Source organism: Crotalus tigris, unplaced genomic scaffold (genome assembly GCF_016545835.1).
Source record: "Crotalus tigris isolate CLP2741 ecotype Arizona unplaced genomic scaffold, ASM1654583v1 scf7180000017568.12009008, whole genome shotgun sequence".
Classification (NCBI taxonomy): domain Eukaryota; kingdom Metazoa; phylum Chordata; class Lepidosauria; order Squamata; family Viperidae; genus Crotalus; species Crotalus tigris.
Genome location: NW_024096478.1, coordinates 867,820 through 888,791, shown reverse-complemented (window position 1 = coordinate 888,791; position 20,972 = coordinate 867,820). Strand labels below are relative to the sequence as shown.

The 20,972-nt window shown below is 38.2% G+C and overlaps 1 protein-coding gene across 5 annotated transcripts in view; it reads right to left on the bottom strand.

The window, feature by feature from the left end:
* Nucleotides 1–20,972, bottom strand: part of ARHGAP26 (Rho GTPase activating protein 26) — a 266,440-nt gene that overhangs the window by 153,579 nt on the left and 91,889 nt on the right. For all 5 annotated transcript variants that reach the window (XM_039351466.1, XM_039351429.1, XM_039351447.1 and 2 more), the window contains exons 5-8: nt 16,714–16,815; nt 12,711–12,821; nt 7,072–7,176; nt 2,906–3,035 (exon numbers count right to left, since the gene is read on the bottom strand). In XM_039351466.1, the coding sequence (XP_039207400.1) occupies nt 2,906–3,035; nt 7,072–7,176; nt 12,711–12,821; nt 16,714–16,815 (448 nt within the window). The remainder of the gene's footprint in view (nt 1–2,905; nt 3,036–7,071; nt 7,177–12,710; nt 12,822–16,713; nt 16,816–20,972) is intronic.

Genomic DNA, 20,972 nt, shown 5'->3' with positions numbered 1-20,972 from the left:
ATCCAAAATATTGGATTTAGAAGTCACAAATAGTAACTCTTATTTGAATTACTGTGTCAATTTCAGTCCTTGAAAGCAAAAGGGAGTACTTCTAGAATTTATAATATTTTTCTAGTAAGTCTAAAAAATACTCTAAAGGAAAGGAAAAAAAATAACTCTGGAAGAAAAGGTATAGGAGATGCAAAATGACCAGATTGGATCCTGCAATATTATTCTGGGACACATATATTTTGTCTTCATTCGTGAGAGAAGAGATTCTTCTTTAATACTCAATGTAGCTTTTCTCTGCACAACAACCTTTTAGATACAGGTGTTGATATTATTTCAAAAATATAATTAGACTACCTATTTTGAACATCTATTACATTTGGTAGACCTCTCCTGAAATGTAAGTTTCATAAGGATCTTATTTTATTCTTGCTAATTACAATTAGGACAGAAATAGCAAGAAACTGTAAGCTGGTTGCAGTCAATGTGGTTGAAAGCTCAAGGGCATAGCAATTCTTCTGCAAGTGTAAACATATTGTAGCAGACTAATTAGAAGGGGGGGGAAGTAAAATCTGTTTTAGCCACATAATTTCTATTTCTCTTATACATTAATAAAATTCATCTGCCTATTCATCTTTATAATAGTTGGGAACTTCTGGCTCTTCTGATGCTGCTGCCTATTTTGGTAGTCTGGAAATACAGCTAATGCCTATACATGCTAGCAGTTGTGTTGCAGCAATATCTAAAGGGGTTCTTTATTTCCTATCTGCAAACTAGCCAAACAAAGTTGCAATATTTATAGGAAAGATAATGAAGATATTAAACAGTTTTAAATATTGTTACCCTAGAGATTTCACAGTGCATACAGTGAAATATGTAATACTTGCTGTCATTAAAAATATGTAATAATATTTGATCCCAGTAATTTTTATTTTCACTAAAAATAACTGAAAGAGGGAAAAAATAGAGGAATAACTATTTCTCTAAGGAGTTACCCTTTCCAGAAGTTGTCTATGGAAATTCTCAATCATCCAGGTCATGGTTGAACCAAAGGTGCTTTTAAAAAAGGCAATTGGACTTTCGTGAAAGTCCAGCTACCTTTGGTAAAAGTGTCTTTGGGATTTCCAGAGGTTCTGACTAACAGCATCAGTTAATAATAATAATAATAATAGTAGTAGTAGTAGTAGTAGTAGTAGTAGTAGTAGTAGAAGTAGTAGTAGTAGTAGTAAAGTTGGAAGATATCTTGGAGGTCATCTAGTCCAACCCCCTGCTCAGGCAGGAAATCCTATACCATTTCGGACAAATGGCTGTCCAGCCTCTTCTTAAAAACTTCCAGTGTTGGAGCATTCACCACTTCTGGAGGAGGTTGTTCAAGGTTAATTGTTCTAAGTGTCAGGAAGTTTCTCCTTAGTTCTAGGTTGCTTCTCTCCTTGATTAGTTTCCACCCGTTGCTTCTTGTCCTGCCTTCAGGTGCTTTGGAGAATAGCATGACTCCCTCTTCTTTGTGGCAGCCCCTGAGATATTAGAACACTGCTATCATGTCCCCCCTTGTCCTTCTCTTTGTTAAACTAGACATACCCATTCCAGCAGCCATTCCTTATATGCTTTAGTCTCCAGTCCTCTAATCATCTTTGTTGCTCTTCTCTGTACTCTTTCTAGAGTCTCAACATCTTTTTTACATCGCGGTGACCAAAACTGGATGCAGTATTCCAAGTGTGGCCTTACCAAGGCATTGTAAAGTGGTATTAACACTTCACATGATCTTGATTCTATCCCTCTGTTAATGCAGCCTAGCACTGTGTTGGCCTTTTTGGCAGCTGCAGCACACTGCTGGCTCATATTTAAGTGATTGTCCACTAGGACTCCGAGATCCCTCTCACAGTTACTATCCTATACTATACCTGTGCATTTGGTTTTTCTTGCCTAAATGTAGAACCTTACTTTTTTTATCATTGAATTTCATTTTGCTAGATAGTGGCCAGTGTTCAAGTCTGTCCAGATCCTTCTGTATCTTAAGCCTATCTTCTGGAGTGTTGGCTATTCCTGCCAGCTTGGTGTCGTCTGCAAATTTGATGAGTTCCCCATCTATCCCCTCATCCAAATTGCTCATGAAGACGTTGAAGAGCACTGGGCCCAGAACAGAGCCCTGGGGCACCGTACTACACACTTCCCTCCATGTAGATGCAGTTCCATTGAGGACCACACGCTGAGTACGGCCGGTCAGCCAGCTATGGATCCATCTGGTGGTGATGCTGTCTACCCCACATTTTTCTATCTTGTCAAGTAGTAAGTTGTGATCTACTTTTATCAAATGCCTTACTGAAGTCCAAGTAAATTATGTCCACAGCATTCCTCTGATCCACTAATTTTGTCACTTGGTCAAAGAATGCAATAAGATTTGTCTGGTATGATCTATTTTTGACAAAACCATGTTGGCTTTTAGTAATGACTTTGTTTGCCTCTAGGTGTTCGCTGATTCATTGTTTGATTATCTTTTCCAGGATCTTTCCAGGTATTGGGGTCAGGTTGATAGGTCTGTAATTTCCTGGGTCCATTTTTTTTCCTTTTTTGAAGATGGGAACTACATCAGCTCTTTTCTGCTAGTTCCCCTGTGCTCCAGGATCTTTGAAAAATATAGTTCAGTGGTTCTGAGATCACATCTGCCAGTTCCTTGAGAACCTTGGGGTGTAATCCATCTGGTCTTGGCGATTTGAACTCGTCTAGGCTGGACAGGTGCCCACTTACCATTTTCTTGTCTATCTTAACTTGTGTTTCTATTCTGATTTTTATGGCACTATTTTTGATAGGTTGGCCTCTTTAAATAGTTATCTATTTTCTTGACTGAAATAAAAGCTTCCAAGTCCATTCAAGGAGATAGTGTAAAGAAATTATTTCAAGTAAGCATGAAGGTACTCACGCTTTTCCTGAACATAAAGGTAGCCCTCCATGGTGAAGGGACTGATGTTTTTGTGCTCATGAGGATTCTCCTTCATTTTCTCCATCAAGGATTCAACTTCTGATCGGGTGCCTTCAAAACGGTTTCTTGTCTGCATTTAAAGATTAATGGAAAATTAGTAGAAAGTATTTCAGTCAAGCTTTAAATACACAGAATATTATATTACGGTTATGTAAGAAACAAGACTGGCTCAAGAATTAATGCTATCTGAAGCAGAACTGCAAATGAAGGAGACCCATACCAACCAGATTTGTTTAGTAATATGAGACAGAACAGTCTTGAAGAAGAAGAAGAAGAAGAAGAAGAAGAAGAAGAAGAAGAAGAAGAAGAAGAAGAAGAAGAAGAAGAAGAAGAAGAAGAAGAAGAAGAAGAAGAAGAAGAAGAAGAAGAAGAAGAAGAAGAAGTAGTAGTAGTAGTAGTAGTAGTAGTAGTAGTAGTTGGAAGGGACCTTGCAGATCATCTAGTCCAGCGGTTCTCAACCTATGGGTCGCGACCCCATTTGGGGTCGATCTACCATTTCTCAGGGGTCGCCAAACAAGGCGATCCTCCATTTTTCCCCCTCAGGGGGCGGCGCCGCGTATGCGCGCCGCGCATGGGGGCGCGCCACACATGCGTGCCACACATGGGGGCGGTGCTGTACATGCATGCTACGCATGGGGCGCCGCCCCCATGCGCGGCGCGCCTCGCATGCGCGGCACGTTTGTGTGACGGGGGTCGCCGTCACACAAACGTTGAGAACCACTGATCTAGTCCAACCCCCTGCTCAGGCAGGAAACCCTATATCATTTCAGACATGGCTGTCCAATCTCTTCTTAAAAACTTCCAGTGTTGGAACATTCAATGCTTCTGGAGGCAGGTTGTTCCACTGGTTAATTGTTCTAACTGTCATACATATATATGTATGTATGTTTGTATGTATGTATGTATATGAGAATTAAGAAGAAATAAAATGATTATGTTCTAATAGTGAATTTATTTTTTGGGTAAGGGGTTGGACTAGAAGATATCCAAGGTCTCTTCCAGCTCTATTCTGATTGATTGATTGATAGATAGATAGATTGATTGATTGATGTATATTCAAGATTAGAATGCACAGACACTCTAACATTGTAAATTTAGACTGTAGTAGGATTCATTTAAGCTTTTCATACATTATCAGCTTCTTTTGAACTATATCCAGGCATCATATGTTTATATAAAGCTTTGCAAAAGACAGAGGGCAAAAAGTCTTAAGACAACTGAAAAATGTCTATAAAATATACAGTATTTTCTGGCATATAAGCGACCCGGCATATAAGACAACCCCCGACTTCGGCGCCGATTTCCATGCCTAGAAAGTCACCTTATACACCGGAAACTACCGTAATTTCCAGCATATAAGACGACCCCCGACTTTGGCGCTGATTTCCGCGCTTTAGAAAGTTGTCTTATATGCCGGAAAATACAGTAACAAATCTCAATATTTTGAAAGATTTTGAGAGAGGTTTTGAAGGACAATAGCTATTAGAAACTCCTAAGTACATGGAAGCACAAATCTCTTTTTTATTGATGAAACATGCTGCCAGTGTAAGAAGAGAGTAAATATTATTTACATTAAGTCCTGGCACCAATATTCATATCTGATGATACATTCTTGAAAAAGTAACCAAGAAGTTTAGGTATGTTAAGAATTTATGGGACATTTAAGACTTTGGTTAAGTTGACAGATTTTGAGGTTGTCAACAAGGTAAAATATTTGGGGGTTATTTTATCTGTTTCTAATGCAAAATTGTACAAAAACAATTATGAAAGGCTGTGGGTCAATATACGAAGAGATTTGGAAAACTGGGAGAAGTTGCAATTATCTCTTTTGGGAAGAATTGCAGCGATCAAAATGAATGTTTTGCCAAAGTTTCTTTTGTTATTTCAAATGATACCTTTTTTAAAGAATGAGGCTAATTTAAATGAATGGCAGAAAGGTATTAACAAATTTATCTGGGCTGGGAAAAAACCAAGAGTAAAACTTAAAATTATACAGGATATTCGTGAGAGAGGTGGACTCAAGGTACCGAATCTGAAATTGTATTATGATGCTGTGGTTTTAACATTAATAAGTGATTGGGTTAATTTAACAAATGTAGAAATACTCCTCTTGGAGGGTTGGGATCTACTTTTTGGATGGCATGCCTATTTAATTTTTAATAAAAAGGTTGATAGGGTTTTTAAATCTCATATTATAAGGATTTCTTTATTTCGGGTTTGGAGGAAATATTATAGAAGTGATTTTAAAATTCCACTATGGGCTATACCTGGGCATGCGATAGAAGGGATAAGGAGAGGAGTCAAGTTGGATGGTGTTTCTTATGCACAACTACTTAGATGGGTAAAAATTGGCAATTAAAATCCTTGGAAGATTTAATACAAGAAAATATTATTTATTCATGGTTTCATTATAGACAAATAGTGGAGAGGTGGAAGATAGATCGTAATGTGGGTTTACTTAGAGAAGATGAGAATTTATTAAAACAAATAAAAGATCAAAGACGAACCCATATTAAGAGAATTTATGGGGTGTTAGTAGAATTGGATTCAGAAGCAGAATTAGTTAAAGAATGTATGGTCAAATGGGCACAAAACTTTGAAGAACCGGTTCTATTAGATACCTGGGAAATTATTTGGGTGAGGAATGTTAAATTTACACAAGCCCAAAATCTGAGGGAAAACTTTTATAAAATGTTTTATAGATGGCACCTTGATCCACAAAAAATGTCTCGTATGTATCCTGACTTACAGCCTAAATGTTGGAGATGTGGATGTTTGGATGCTACTTATTATCATATTTGGTGGTCATGTAAAAATATAAAAGCTTTTTGGATTAAGATATGGTGGAATATCCAAAGAATTTTTAGAAGAAGGGTAAAATTTACCCCACAATTGTTTTTGTTAGGTATTGTCTCTGATTGTGATACTAAAGAGACTACATTGATGTTAAATTTAATTACAGCAGCAAGGTTGTTAGTAGGGCAATGTTGGAAGAAGGAATCTTTGCCTACCCTGCAAGAGTGGTTTTTTAAAGTTTCTTATTTGGCGGAAATGGCAAAGATTTCGGCTTTCTTGAAAGACCAATCGCAAGAGAAGTATTTTTTGGTATGGAAAAAATGGATAGACTTTATACAATATAAGTTGGATATAAAAAAATATTATTTAGCTTTTCAATAACTTATATTTAAAACTTAAGATATTTTATAGACTTTATAGACTTTTTTCTTTTTTTTTCTTTTCTTTTTATTTCTTTTCTTTTTCTTTCTTCCTATTTTCTTGTATTTCCTTGTATCTTTGTCTTTTTATACATATATTATTGTTAACTATTTTACAACTTGTTTAATTAATGTATTTAGACTTGTTTATGGTTTATATCTGTTTTAAGACTTTTTGAAAAAAATTTAATTAAGCCTGTATTCAGCTCTGGGAAGGTCGGGGGAGGGCAGGGGAGGGTTGGGGGGGTTTGGGGAAGGGAATTGTTTTGTAAAATCTAAAAATTTTCAATAAAAAAAAAAAGAAATTTATGGGACATTTAAGCGTGTATTAAGACAAATATCTGATTCGTAAGACAAAAATAAATATGGCTATTTTGAAATTGTTTGCTTAATCACCAAGTTTACCAGGAGGAGGAGGAGGAAGAAGAGGTGAATTTTGTTTATAGTTATACAAATTAAACTTTTTATTAACATAGGAGTCCCTGCGGATTTTACTCCGCTAGTTGTAGCCAACTATAGGGGGCAGTGATCATCTCCATTTCAAGGCCAATAAGCCAGCACTGTCCAAAGATGTTTCTGCAGTCATGTGGCCAACATGACATCACAGAGAGCTATTACCTTCCCACTGAAGTGGTACCTGTTTATCTACTTGCATTTGCATGCTTTCAAACTGCTAGGTTGGCACAGCTGGGGCAAAGAGCTGTCAGACACAGCACTCAGGTCTTGAACCTGGGCTGTTGGCTTTCCAACCAAAACCCCCAGCATTTTAACCACTGACCCATCACACCTTCCCTTTTATTAACATAGACATAGCAAAATATGCTTGGGCAAAAAAGTTGAGGAACAACACGTGAAAGAGATCCTTTATCTTCAATAAATGTTTCTGCTTACATTTTGTATACTGATTGTCAGCTCTGTCTTGAAATCACTGAAATCCTTTGCAAGCTCATAGCCATGGTGGTAGAATGTGAACAGCCCTTGCAGAAATGCCAGCAGCTGCAGGGGAGGAAAAAAACAAAACAAGGAATTGAATTACAAGAACTTGTTGGTTTCTTTTTATGTAGTAGAGCAGTGGTTCTCAACCTCTTTAATGCCGCGACCCCCAACCGGTCGTAAGTCGAGGACTACTCAACCAGTCGTAAGTCGAAGACTACTCAACTGGTGCAGCACCGTTTGCAGAATGGGACTTTTGGCGGGCTCAGCAGGGCAGAGACAACCTGGACAATTCCTATTGACTTTTGAAAGCCAATAGAATTAGACTCTATTCAAGAGCGTCTATTCTATTGGCTTTCAAAAGCCAATAGAATAAAAGGGAGTAGCACAGCTAAGGAAAAGGGGGAAAAAATGGTGGACTGCGTTGTTTGGCGACCCCCGTGAAATGGTCGTTCGACCCCAAATGGGGTCCCGACCCACAGGTTGAGAACCACTGTAGTAGAGGATAATTGCTCCTGTCCTCTTTCTTCCCACCATAAAATCAGAGAGGATGCTGTGGTTGCAGTCCATTATGCATAACACAGTAATTTCTGCTAAACTCACTGGAATTTGTTTCCGAGTACACTTTATAAACTACTTTATAACTTCACCAACAATGAAACCAAAAATTTAGAGGGTGGATATCCAGGGACATGTTTAAGAAAGGACTGGCAGAAATATTGTGATTTAAGTTTTTAAAACTGCACAAAATTCCATTCCATATCTCTTGAAATCTTCTTTCCACACCACTTTTAATCCACTGTAGATTCATTATGGAAGGTTAACAATTACAGAAGCTCCCTTCTTTATTTCTTAAGGCTGAAATTCAACAAATGTTCAAATCAGATTGAATTCATTTCTTCTTCTTGTGCCATATCCGTTATCGGACGTTGGCAATCATGTTGGCAATCCTGTTTTTATCAGCAGCCGCACGAAAAAGTGCTGCTGAGTTTTGTCCAAACCAGCCCCTTAGATTTTGAAACCATAATGTTCTTCTTCTGCCTGGACCTCATTTGCCTTCAATCTTTCCCTGGAGGATTAAATGGAATATGCCATATTTTTCTGGGTGTCGCATCACATGTCCGAAATATTCTAACTTTCACTTTTTAATTGTTTCATTCATTTCTGTGCATGCTTATTTGATAGTAACAAATGGAGCACAGAGAAGCTTTTTGCAAATAAACATATAAAATTATCCTAAATCTTACATCATGATCGTGATCATCCTCCCATCATCATCATCCGACCTTTATTTAGTACAATTCAAAATGGTGCACATAATGTTCCTGCCTTCTATTGTCCTCACAACAGCAACATGATGAGGTGAGGGAGAATAATTGTCCCAAAGTCACCAGCCAGCTGTCATGCTTAAGGAAAGACTAGAATTTCAAATCATTTTGTGACTCTACATATTTCTTTTTTCAGACAGAGGAGAACAAAATATTGGACAGATCTAAAAAATTTTTAACAGCTTTGGCCCATTTATATCGCTGTAAGACTTCACAAATTAAAACATACATAAATTTGCTTGTGTATCTAATTACACTTGGCCAATAAAGTATTCTATCTATCTATCATATACATATATGCAGTTATGTCTTTTCTCCCAGATAACTGAGGGAAGAATCAGGCAGAATAACAAGAGAAAATCAGGAGAAGCAGTAGCTTCCTTCAAGCATTCAAACGTACAAAGGATTGAAAGGAAACCAGAAATGCCTGCTTCATCTATGCTTTTTCTATTTCCAACTTTTCTGCATCTACAGAGAGGTCAGCATAAGAAGCCTGCAGCCCTTTTCAACCACACTCAGCTACGATTTGTTAAACAGAAATTCTGCTTGCAGTTCTTTAGCGCATGAACCACAGAATCGATTATTCACCTCATATATTTAAATTTAAGCAACATATCTGCTGTTTCCAGTGCCATCTGCAGTTCAAACACAGAAATGACATTAAATAATAAAACATGTAAAGTAGAAGGCTTTATGTCTTCAAAGCTACAGGAAGGAAGGAAAGGATCCCCACCCATCCTTCAATAAAAATAAAATATAAATAATCAGCAAAGTTGTTGAATCTTAAAATAGCACGATATTTCAAAGAACAGAAAGAATTCTCAATCTCTCTCCTCTTTTTTCTTCCCTCTCTTTTTTGGGAGAAAAAGAATACAAATTTCTTTCCAAATGCTTCAGAAATGTAAAAACGGTTGGGCAAATTACAAAATATTGATTTTTTTAAAAAAAAAAAAAATTGAGCATAAGCATATGGTCTGATTTAGGGCCAACACAGCATGGGGGAAAAGCCAAATAATCCCCATAGCTATCTTGTTTAGAATAATGAACAAAGAAATACAATGATTCATTTAAAAAAAGAAAACAAAATTGGAACTCATTGATTCCCAGAAAACAAAATACCAGCAGAAAGATGCATATAATTTTTTTCTTACGAAAAAGGAACTTTAAGGTAATCAATTTCTACTGAATAAATCTAATGTCAAAAATGTGGGTCACAAGCATCTTTACATCAACCTTCATCATGAGGTCACTGGGCATTTTACCTAACTCAACATAATCTCAACACCATAATCCTCTCCAGATAGCTGGCAGATGTTTCTAACATTTCACAATGGGGCAAGATCCAAAGCTATGTAGCAGCAAGTCAAGATCAATCATTCCTAAAGGAGGCCAATTATCTTGATCCATTTCAAACTGCCTGATTACATAACATGTTTTCTCTCCTCAGGGTCAAAAAAGAAGTTGATCCAGTTGGGTTTTGCTGGGTATTTTGGTAATTTTCAGTGATTTCATTATAATATCTTTCTGAATTATTTTGTTTAAACTACTTTGACATAATTTAGAGGAACAAATTCCCAGAATCTGGTACTGAATGAGGTACTGAATACATCAACCTATGACTTATAGTGCCCTGAGGGTGTCTATTCTGATCCCCATTATATCGAATCTGATTCCTAGATAAATCATGCAGCTTTTTGAATTGGGTAAACTGCATGATATTTTAAAGATAAACTGTAGTTGTCCTATTTTTTTTTTTTAACAATCTAGATCAGGAATGCACAACATAACATGATAGTCATAGCTAGGAGGGCCTTTGTTCAATTTCATGTTATGCACCAGTTATGGCCCTTCACAGATCGAGACGCTCTTCTTTCAGTCATTCAAGCCCTGGTCAAGGCCTATAGACTACTGCAATGCACTCTGCTTGGGGCTATCCATGTATGTATGTATGTATGTATGTATGCATGCATGCATGCATGCATGCATGCATGCATGTATGTATATTATTTGTTTAAAACACTTATATAGCCATCCATCTTACAACCAACTCTTGGCACTCCCAATCCCTCTTCCAACTAAGTCAAGGCAGTTCCCAATACGCTTCCCTCATCCCACTCCTATCAGAGGTCATCCAAAAGCGCAACATTTGTACCCCATGTCTGAACCTAAAATTAGAAAGGGTCCAGACGAGCCATCTCATGCAAGATCTCATGCAAGTTTGATATATAAATATCTAATTCACAGGTGGCTGCACCTATAGTTTCAAGGACCCTGTCCATTTCCTCAGGTTCAACAGGATCAAATAGTGACCATGTCCATTCCCTGGGCATCTCCAAAGGACTATACCACACTTGGTCCCCAACTGAGAATAAATCTGAGCCAGCATACATTGCACTCCTTCCTCCTCCAATTTTCCCCACAACAACTTGTGCGGTGGGTTGGGCTGAGAAAGAGTGACTGGCCCAATGCCTCCATGTCGGCTTTCATGACCAAGGCAGGACTAGAACTTATAGTCTCCTAGTTTCTAGGTCAACACCTTAACCTGTATACATATGCACACATATCTTATTAATGGTCCTCAATGCTTTTCAACCATTGCAGCAGAAAGTGTAATGGATAAAGCAACTAGAGAGCACTGAGAACAGCCCTTCTTCCCTATACACTTGTACAGCTAAGCATGAGGGGAAAAGGCAGGATTCAAGGAAGATGCAGACTGGCTACCTAGGCCTGTGATTAAACAGTAGCCCTTCAGTCTCTTTTTCCCTGCTGTTATGACCAATCAGCCGAATAGCATCTCTTTTCTGTCATTCTCCCCACCCACCCAAGCTGGCCAGAAATGGCTGAGCATTGAAGAAAGGAAGTCTGTGCTGTACCAAAGACCAGGAAATCAAATACAGTAGTACCAGGGAGCAATTCTGGCTCATTCCTCTTGTGAAGACTATTGAAATAATACATTTCCATCACTTAGAAATAGAGTTGCAGAAATGTAGCATTCCTTACATTACCCATAAAAAAGAATTTCCTTTTTCTGGCTTTGTCTGAAACATTCAAAACCATACAAAATGGGAGCTTTTCAGCAAATCAATCTCTTTTCTGAACCTGCTTTTGGCTTTGATGTCCCCTTCCGGAGTTTATTCTCCTTTCTCTCCAAAACTCATCTTCTTCTAAAGTTTATAGTTAGAAATATATTTTACCAGAGTAAATATCTAGGTACCTTGTGCTGGAACCATGACTGATGTGCATTATGATTATTTCCTTCTCATAGCTAACAGATCAGTGAACATAAGATACTACTGTATCCCAAGTAGACATAGCATCTGAGTGTGCAACAAATCTTAACAATTACTATAACTGCATAGCATTTCAGATTCAAGTCCAATTCTGCTTCAGAAATAGAGGAACAAATCTATCTATAGTTAACAGCTTCATCTCTTCCCAGATTTTATACAATTTCAGCAACAGGCATAGTTGCTTGAAAGAGTTACAGACGGGTGTTATATTTATATCCCAGCTTGCTCTGAAGCCACTTTTTTAGAGTCTAATCACAAGCACTGCATAGCCCAACAGTCTATAACATTTGGACAACTTATAGTAATATTCTCTTTAATTGTTTTTCTTTAGAGGTACAGTACTGTATTTCTTCAACTAAGAAGGTATATTAGTTCTTAGAATACTGGAATTAAAATGTTGTAGCAACATAAAGACAGCAGCAGTAGTTGATGATTAAACCACTTCAGTATCCACCTTTCCTTACTGAGAATGAAATTAGAACCAATGGTAAATATTCATATTTGTGATATTTGGACGTAATTATTTCCATTCTGTTCACCTGGAAATTGTTTCTATGCTAGTTACTGAAGGTAACTTATTTCTAGGGATGAACAAATATTTTAAGATTAAGTTTCACATAGGCCTTTTTAGCTTTGCAGATTGAAACAAAGATATACATAAATTTATCTTCTTTGCATATTTCAGTTAGTGTAAGCAATATTTTAAATAAATATAGGGGGACTGGCATCTTATTCTGAGTATAACATTTTTTTCCATCCAACTCTTATGCTTTTGCGTATATTTTTTTAAACTCATGAAACTCAAAAATTCAGGAAAATGCAAATCTCAGCTATTTTGATTTATGCATTGTTTCCTCACATATTTAATGGAGGTGGGAGAAAAGCCACTTTATCCTAAAGCATTCACTGTAACATAATTTGTTGATGTTATATTTCAGAGGAGAAGAAATGCTTGAACGAATCACAAACATTTACTTACTGGTTCCACAAACTCAAACATCTTTCTCTCCTGAACTTCTTGTACTTTGAAGACGTACTCAAGAGAAACTTCATAAAAGTGCTGCCTGACCAGGTCCACCTGATTGTCTGCCTGTCAGTCGTCATGTGGATTAAAAGGAAAATAAAGCAAGTAATTAACTGCGAGCATTTGACATCAAGGTTATACAAAGGCTGTTGTTTGTATAGAAGATTCCCAACCAAATATATTTAATTGTAAAAGTCTATGTAGTAAAGGACTTTTACCACATAGCTCCATCAAGCTCTTAAGAAAGATTGCCTTGCCTGTCCAATAATTAATGACGTACAAACTGAAGCTGGCAAACTTCCTTAAGTGAATAGAGTAACATTCTAAGAATCTGAGATTTTTTTTCAAAGATAATTGAAGATTTCTCACTGGTATAGGTTGTCAAGTTCCCATCTAAAGAATAATGATAGCTGATGGGCTCTGTTCAAGCTGAAGCCCTATAGGCAGATAAACATATCAAGTCATACTTTCTGCTACCTTCCAAATGCTCTGGGCTACAATCCTGATTAGCCATCCAAGGATTTTTCTCACGATAGAATTCAGGGAGTTCATTTGGAAGGCAACAAACTGGATAAGAATGCAGCATAGAATACTCTCCCAAATTCTCTGCAAAGCAGACATATTTCATAGTAAAATGCAGTTATTTTTGTCTTGGATAAAATGATAAGCAGGGATTCCAGAGCACGGAAATTTTGAGAACTACTGGCTGAAAAAGAAGTGGCTATTTTCCTAGTCTTAATTTAAAAAAAAACATATATATGAGTATTTATCACAAATATATGGCACACACTGAATGTAATCTGATTCATTTGGACTCTTACTACTTGAGAAAGATGGGAATGGTCAGAATAACAAATATGGGAAATAAAAATCAGGATAGTACTCAGAGAAAGCGAGCTCCAATACTATGAATCTAAAGCTAATTATCTGGACAAGTTCTTATGTAAAAGACTTCTAAGAAACAACAGGAACAAGCTGATCTTTATTTATGTTCTTCACATACAAGAATATGTCTACAAGCTGAAAAGAGTTTTTAAAATTCATCTGGGACTAACAAAAGGTAGCCCACAGACAGAATATGTTTCTTTAGAAAGAGGTTTAGACCAGCGGTTCTCAACCTGTGGGTCGGGACCCCATTTGGGGTCGAACGACCATTTCATGGGGATCGCCAAACAATGCAGTCCGCCATTTTTTCCCCCTTTCCTTAGCTGTGCTACTCCCTTTTATTCTATTCTTGAATAGAGTCTAATTCTATTGGCTTTCAAAAGCCAATAGGAATTGTCCAGGCTGTCTCTGCCCTGCTGAGCCCGCCAAAAGTCTCATTCTGCAAACGGTGCTGCAGCGAAGGCGAGCTGTCTGGAAGTTTCCACCCCTCCCTGCTGAACAACTACTAAAAATGTAAGTAAAAGAGGGCTAGGGGTGGGAGGTGGGAGGCCAGCGGGCGCAGGGAGGGTTGCTGGCGCGCGTGGGGCTCGGCGGGTGCCTTACCACCCTTGGGCTAGGCCAACTGGTGGCCCAGCCAGTGGTCGCCCTGCGCCATCGCTGCCCCTTGCCAGCTATGCCTCGGCCAGCACAGGGGGCGGCACCACGCATGCGCAGCACTCCCGACAGGGAAAGTCCTCAACTTACGATCGGTTGGGTAGTCCTCGACTTACGACCAGTTGAGCAGTCCTCGACTTACGACCAGTTGGGGGTCGCGGCATTAAAAAGGTTGTGAACCACTGGTTTAGACCAAAATTTTGGTATCTGTATAGGACTTTAGTTCACTACCAGCAATTTAATGTTGGGCTGTAAAGAACTGCATTTCACACAATTATATTATGAGCTGATTGTTAATTATTCCTCTTTAATTGCATGGATAAGATTTAGTCATAGGTAGTTAAGACTTTAGGTAGTAAAAGCCAACAAAGAAGGAACTCTGCATCTCCAAAGGCGGCTATTTATGTTTGAAACGAAAGGTGAAAAGAAAAAAAAATGGGGGGGGGGAAGAGGAGCACTCAAATCTCTATAGAGAAAAATAGCAAACTTGAATATAAAATTCAGACCACAAGATGGCACCAGTAGTCAATTATTACACAGCTTTACAGGGAGTTAGAAAAGCTGAGGGTAAAATTGTCACCTTGATGGTCAGAGAACAGTGTTTTTCAACTCCAGCAACTTTAAGATGTGTGGATTTCAACTCACAGAATTCCCCAGCCAGCAAAATTACAGCATTCTTTATCCATCCATAATCCAGGAAGCAAAGACTCACAAGTTCAGCACAAAGCATCAATGCAAGAATTGACAAAGTACGGAATCTTGGAAGCTGCATAAGGAATCTGTAGCCTTCACTGATTAGTAAATTCCTTAAGATGGAGTTTCTCTGAAGGTTTATAAATTTTCTTTTTTGTGTGTGTGTTTTTTGCAGCCTGGACTGAGTTGCTGTTTATGAGCTATGGTAATAAAGAACTTATCTTCGAACTTTTGCCTAACATTCCTACTGCTCCTTTCCCAAGTTCCTTCAGATCTCTCAATTCTTGCTTGTGAATGTGCCATCCTCCATTTTGGACACATTCTTTAAGTCAGCCCATTTGAGGTACATTGATTCAAAAACTGTGGCCTTATGATGCGCCATTTTGCCCAATTGAAGGCTACAAAAAGACATGCAGGAGAATTTTTAGTAGTATGTAGATTGGTGTCCTTATAGCAAGGTTGTCAGGGAAGATCAGAAGGGCTCAAAAGAACCTTTCCCCCCGTAACAACCTGTCCCGCCTCTCCTAATACAGCACCAAAGAAAAGATTCTGAAAAAGCCAAGGTCTAGACAGATGCAGAAAGAAATGGCTCTGGTTCCAAGTATGATAAAGACAAAGCTACTACTATGCATTGGATCTGAGAGAGGATAAAATGACAAAATATCGGTTGATATCATTCTCTTCTCGATTGTATTTATCTGTCCTCTTAGCTTTGTCTTAGCTCTAGCAGGAGAGGTGTCTCCAGGTCCCATCTATTAGGTAGCATTTTCTGGCAGGATGCAGAAAGAGAACCCTTCCTGTTCTGATGCCCACCCTCAAGACCATCATTTGTCCAGAGATTAGACTTGGTCCAGCCCTATTGGGTTTCCATAAAGCTTTGAAGACCTAGTTCTATTACCGAGCCTAGATCCTTGGATATGTACGTGAGCTTATGGTTATGTTGTTTGGTTTTATCTCAGTTTCTGTACATATTATTTGCAATGTTGCTTCTTATTTATTTTTATTTATTGTTAGCTCATGGAATGTATGGATGACCTTAGAGGACAAGAGGAAGAGATGCTGCCTATCAGATAAGAGAGGGAGGAGCCCCTAATGGATTAAATGGTCAGAGGAAGGACCCACCCTAATTGATCAGATGGTTGAAAATGGCAGCAGGAAGTTTGTACCTTCAAACTTGCAAGATTCTATTAATGTAGATTTACAATAAAGTAGAATTAACTCATCTAGTCATGTTTCCTGTCTGGTTTACCCCTAAAGGCTGATACATGGTCATGTATTTGAGATAGGCAGCTGTATAAGTATTTTAGTGAGATGGGTAGCCAACTAGATAGGTAGGTAAGTAGGTAAGTAGGTAGGTAGGTAAGTAGATAGATAGGTAGATAGGCAGGCAGACAGACAGACAGACAGACAGACAGATAAGATTGCAAGGCAATTTTTCTGGAACAACTGAAGCAACAATAGCTTAAGAAAGGCAGTAGTAAGGATTTTCAGGACTGCAGAAGAAAGAAAGGATCACAGCATTTTCCTTACACTTCCAAATCTGAAGGGGATAGACAGCTGATTTAATTAAAAGTAATATAAACTCTAACCTGGAATTTTAGAGAGCATGTAAAGAGCTCCAAAATAAACTTGCTTCTTAACGTACATACAACTTTAAGCCTTTCATACAACAGCAATAAGTAAACCTATACTTAGTAGTGCAAGCAAACAAAACAGCCAATCTCACCTCTTGAAGCTGAGATTCTTTCTTCTTGGAAGACAGATTTAAGTGCTTTTCTAATATTCCACAGTATTTCTCAGTCTCCTTGTCATACTTCTTCCTGGCTTCCTGTCAAAATATGCCACATAAGAAGCCATGAAAACAATAGTGTTGCAATAATCATGCAGAGACATAAACACCCCCATATACTGTATATGCACATAGGTATGGTAAAAGCAAAATCAGAATGTTGTTCCATTCCATTATATTAACTTTAATAAAAAAAGATGTGGCTGTTCCTCCTCCCTTCTGTCCATTATAACAATGAGCCTGGGCCTCCATCATCGACATTTGACAATTCTGCAAGACAACAGCATAAGCTAAGTTGTTTTAGCCATGGCATGCAAAACTGACCCAAATTGATAAGAGTTTAGCAGATTGCACTTAAAAGATCAGTACCCTTATCCTTCTTCCAAGTGGTTCCCACCAGCACTATGCCTCCCTCAATGTCAAAGGACATTATTGGATGGAGGATAGCACAGCCTTTCATATTCTGGCAATATGGGAAAAAGTTATGCTTAGGGATATATCCTTGCTTACATTATCATCCATGAGATCAGTAGCCCACAATGTCAACGTCACTTCCCAACAGCACAGCAAATATCTCATAAACCTAGCTGGTAATTCCCTTTCATTCCAGAATAAGGGCACTGGTCTAGAGTTTGGGGTCACTAAACCACAGCAGAGATGGCAAATATCTTCACTGAAGTAGAAAATGTATTTTATACCACTATGGATCTATTCATCCCCACCCAAGTTAGTGAAAGATACAGGGCAGTGATGGCAAACCTTTTAGAGACCGAGTGCCCAAACTGCAACCCAAAACCCACTTATGCATCATCAGGTGCCCGGTGGGTGTGGCTCACTGGGTGGGTGTGGCCCATTGGGTGGGCGTGGCTACAGTGGTAACAGCAGACTGGGTGGGAATAAAAAGTTCAATCAATCAATTCCAACTTTGCAAGATCTTTTTTTTTTTCCCCTTGAGAAATTGAAATTGACTGATTGATTGAATCTTTTTTTTTTTTGGGCACACGACGGTAGAGGCCTAAAGCAAAAAGGGTTTATAAAACCCAGCTGAAGGCCTAAGACTGGGGTAACGGCGCACATGCCCACAGAGAGGGCTCTGAGTGCCGCCTCTGGCACCTATGCCATAAGTTCGCCACCAGTGATATAGGGCACAGGGATGGACAACTGATTTGCTTAGCCCAGAAGTAGGCAACCTTGGCTCTTTTATGACTCGTGGACTTCAACTCCCAGAATTCCTGAGCCAGCATAGCTAGCTCAGGAATTCTGGGAGTTGAAGTCCACAAGTCATAAAAGAGCCAAGGTTGCCTACCCCTGGCTTAACCTATTTGCTGAGCACCTCAAGCAGGCATATACTGTATAAGCCGGTGAATCTTATCTATGGGATGTGGGGGGGAAAACATAATAAACATAATAAAATTGGAACTAATCTTGACATTCATAAGAAGGCCCAGTAATACACATATTTGAAAATGAGATTGTTAATGCTGATAACTTTGGAAGCTGGCTGAAATCCTACCAGATTTTCCTTTCTATCTCTTTTGGGCAGAGAAAATGTTTTTCATTTTGACACCCTTTCCTTTCTTCCCCTATTGAATATTTACCTCCATATGCATTTCCTTTTTGCTATGGCTGCCTGGACATAGCAATTTGTTATCGCAATACACCTCATGTTCTACTTTGAACAACTGGAAATGGGGGGAAATTGTCAAGCTTAATTGCCAAATCATCTTCCTCCTTTACAATAGGTACCAAAACTATGACATACACATGACATGACACACACCCTCCTAGACTTCCAAATGTTTGTAATATAAATGGGTAGTCTGTGATTCAAAACTTTGTGTCTCCCTCAGTTGCATCATCCTCAAGGATACTGATAAGGGGTATATTTTTATTTGTGGGGTCCTTGCTCTCTTTTTGAGGCTGTTTGTTTGCTTACAGCTGTTCCATTACCCAACTAGGTAACATCATCAGTGGCATTGATATTACACCTAATTGGATAATGAAATGTCTACAAGCAACAACTAAACTCAGGGAGCACAAAGGACTCCACAGTTCATCCCTGAGCTACACATATTCTCTTCTATATTTACATTTCTTCTATTTAATTAGTACATTGACATTTGCACTTTTCAAAGACTAAGTATTCTGTGTTAAAAAGTGTTCTCCTTCCAGACACAGATTCTCATGTACTTCTATCAGTACACCTTAGGAATTATAAAGCAAACAACATCTACAATTAATGTATTAGTATGTTCATCTTTAACCTCTGTATGAGAATTCTGTTAACCAGCTTCTGGTATTCTCTATTTTTGATAGCAGGAAACTAGTGACTTGCTATAATCTGGTAGTTTTAATAAAATGACTGTGCTCTTCTAATTGTTGGATAAATTCTTAAGTGAGTTTTTCCACCACGCTATGTGTGCATATGCATGTCTTTTCTTACAAGGAGCACGCGATTACTGATAACTGATACAAAGATCTAATTGTCTTTGGATGTGCCAGAGATGCAAAAGAGTGCAAGGCGTACCAATGGTTGCTATGATGTTCTTCATCCATATATTACCATCAACATCACAGACAGCATAATAAGTAATAATTTATATGGCGCCTGACTCTCAGTGACTCTGAGCAATGTACACATTGTTAAAAACAAGAAAACAACACAAAACAAAAAAGAGCAAAGATGGCAGAGATAACAAACACAAATAGGAACAAAGAAAAGAGGGGCTTCAATCACACTGGTTTGGGCAAAAGCCAGATCTTCCAATGTCCTTTGAAACAGCTGTAGAGTGAGAGTCTTAGGAGGATCCACAGCATGGATAGTACCTTTGGTGAAGATGGGAGTACTCGGAAGGAGCCAGGTTGATGAAGCGTATAGCAGACTCATATTTCCATGTAGGTGTCACAACAGCAAAATATTCTGTGTGGTCATTACTATATAAACACTGCCTACTATCAAACAAGCTTTTAGTGCAAATGGTAAGTCGATTAATTCCAATACCTTGTACAATTTGATTAACTCGATTAATTCCAATGACTTGTACAATTTGATTCCTGCTTTAGCGTCACTCTTAAGTGTTACAAAAACAAGAAGCAGTGGAGAATTTTGTATGAAGAACCACTGAACAAAACAGAAACTGGCAGGAAATCATCTATCTTACCAGAAATCTCAGGTTGTTATAGCAACGAAGCAGGAGTAGAAGGTACAATGCCTTGGAGCAGAAAAGCAAAACCTAGATATATACCTAGCTCATTATTTTTTAAAAAGAGGGGGGGGGTTCCAGGTTATGAAACTCCTCAAGTAGAAAGGGACACTAATTTTCCTAATACTCTTCGCAGACTTATGCAGTTCTAATGATGCTATGATGCCACTGGATGTGCTGAAAATTTTTTCTTGCCTCAACAAGCCTGGGCAATTGGGAAACTGGGAATATATTGATATTTTTATGCTCAACAGCCAAACAAATTTGGCTATATGATATCATTAGTGACAACAAATGAAGTCAATGCTTTGCTGTCTGCTTCAGTGTTGTGGTGCAAATGAGGAATCTGTCTAGTTTCAAAGCTACTACAGATAGTCTTCAACTTATAACTATTCATTTAGTGACCACTCAAAGTTACAATGGCACTGAAAAAGTGAGTTATGACCAGTTTTCACACTTATGAAATCCCCAAGGTCATGTGATCAAAGTTCACATGATTGGCAACTGGAATGTATTTATAATGATTGCACTGTCCCAAGGTCATGTGATCACCTTTTGTGACTTTCTGATAAGCAAAGCCAAGGTCATAAAATGGATCAAAGCTCACTTTAACAACTATCCTGCTTAGCAATAGAAATTTGTGGTCGTAAGTTGAGGACTACCTGTATGTGATGTGTCAGTCCCAGCCTTGGCAGCAGAAACTTATTCCCTTCCCACAAACATACATATATTCCTCTGATTTTCACCTACAATCCTTTTTTTTTTATTTTCACCAGTAATACATGGAAAACAAAAATAGATTGATCAATACTCTATAATACATTATCGTTGTATCCTTGTGTACATTAACCTCATTAATTCCATAGTCACAAACTTCTGACAAGCATATGGTATGCCCAACATGGGAACAGCATGGTTGACTAGATAAGCTTTTGTCTTCTGATGTTTTTACCAATCCTAACTAGATCTGGTGCATCAAAAAATTCTTATCCA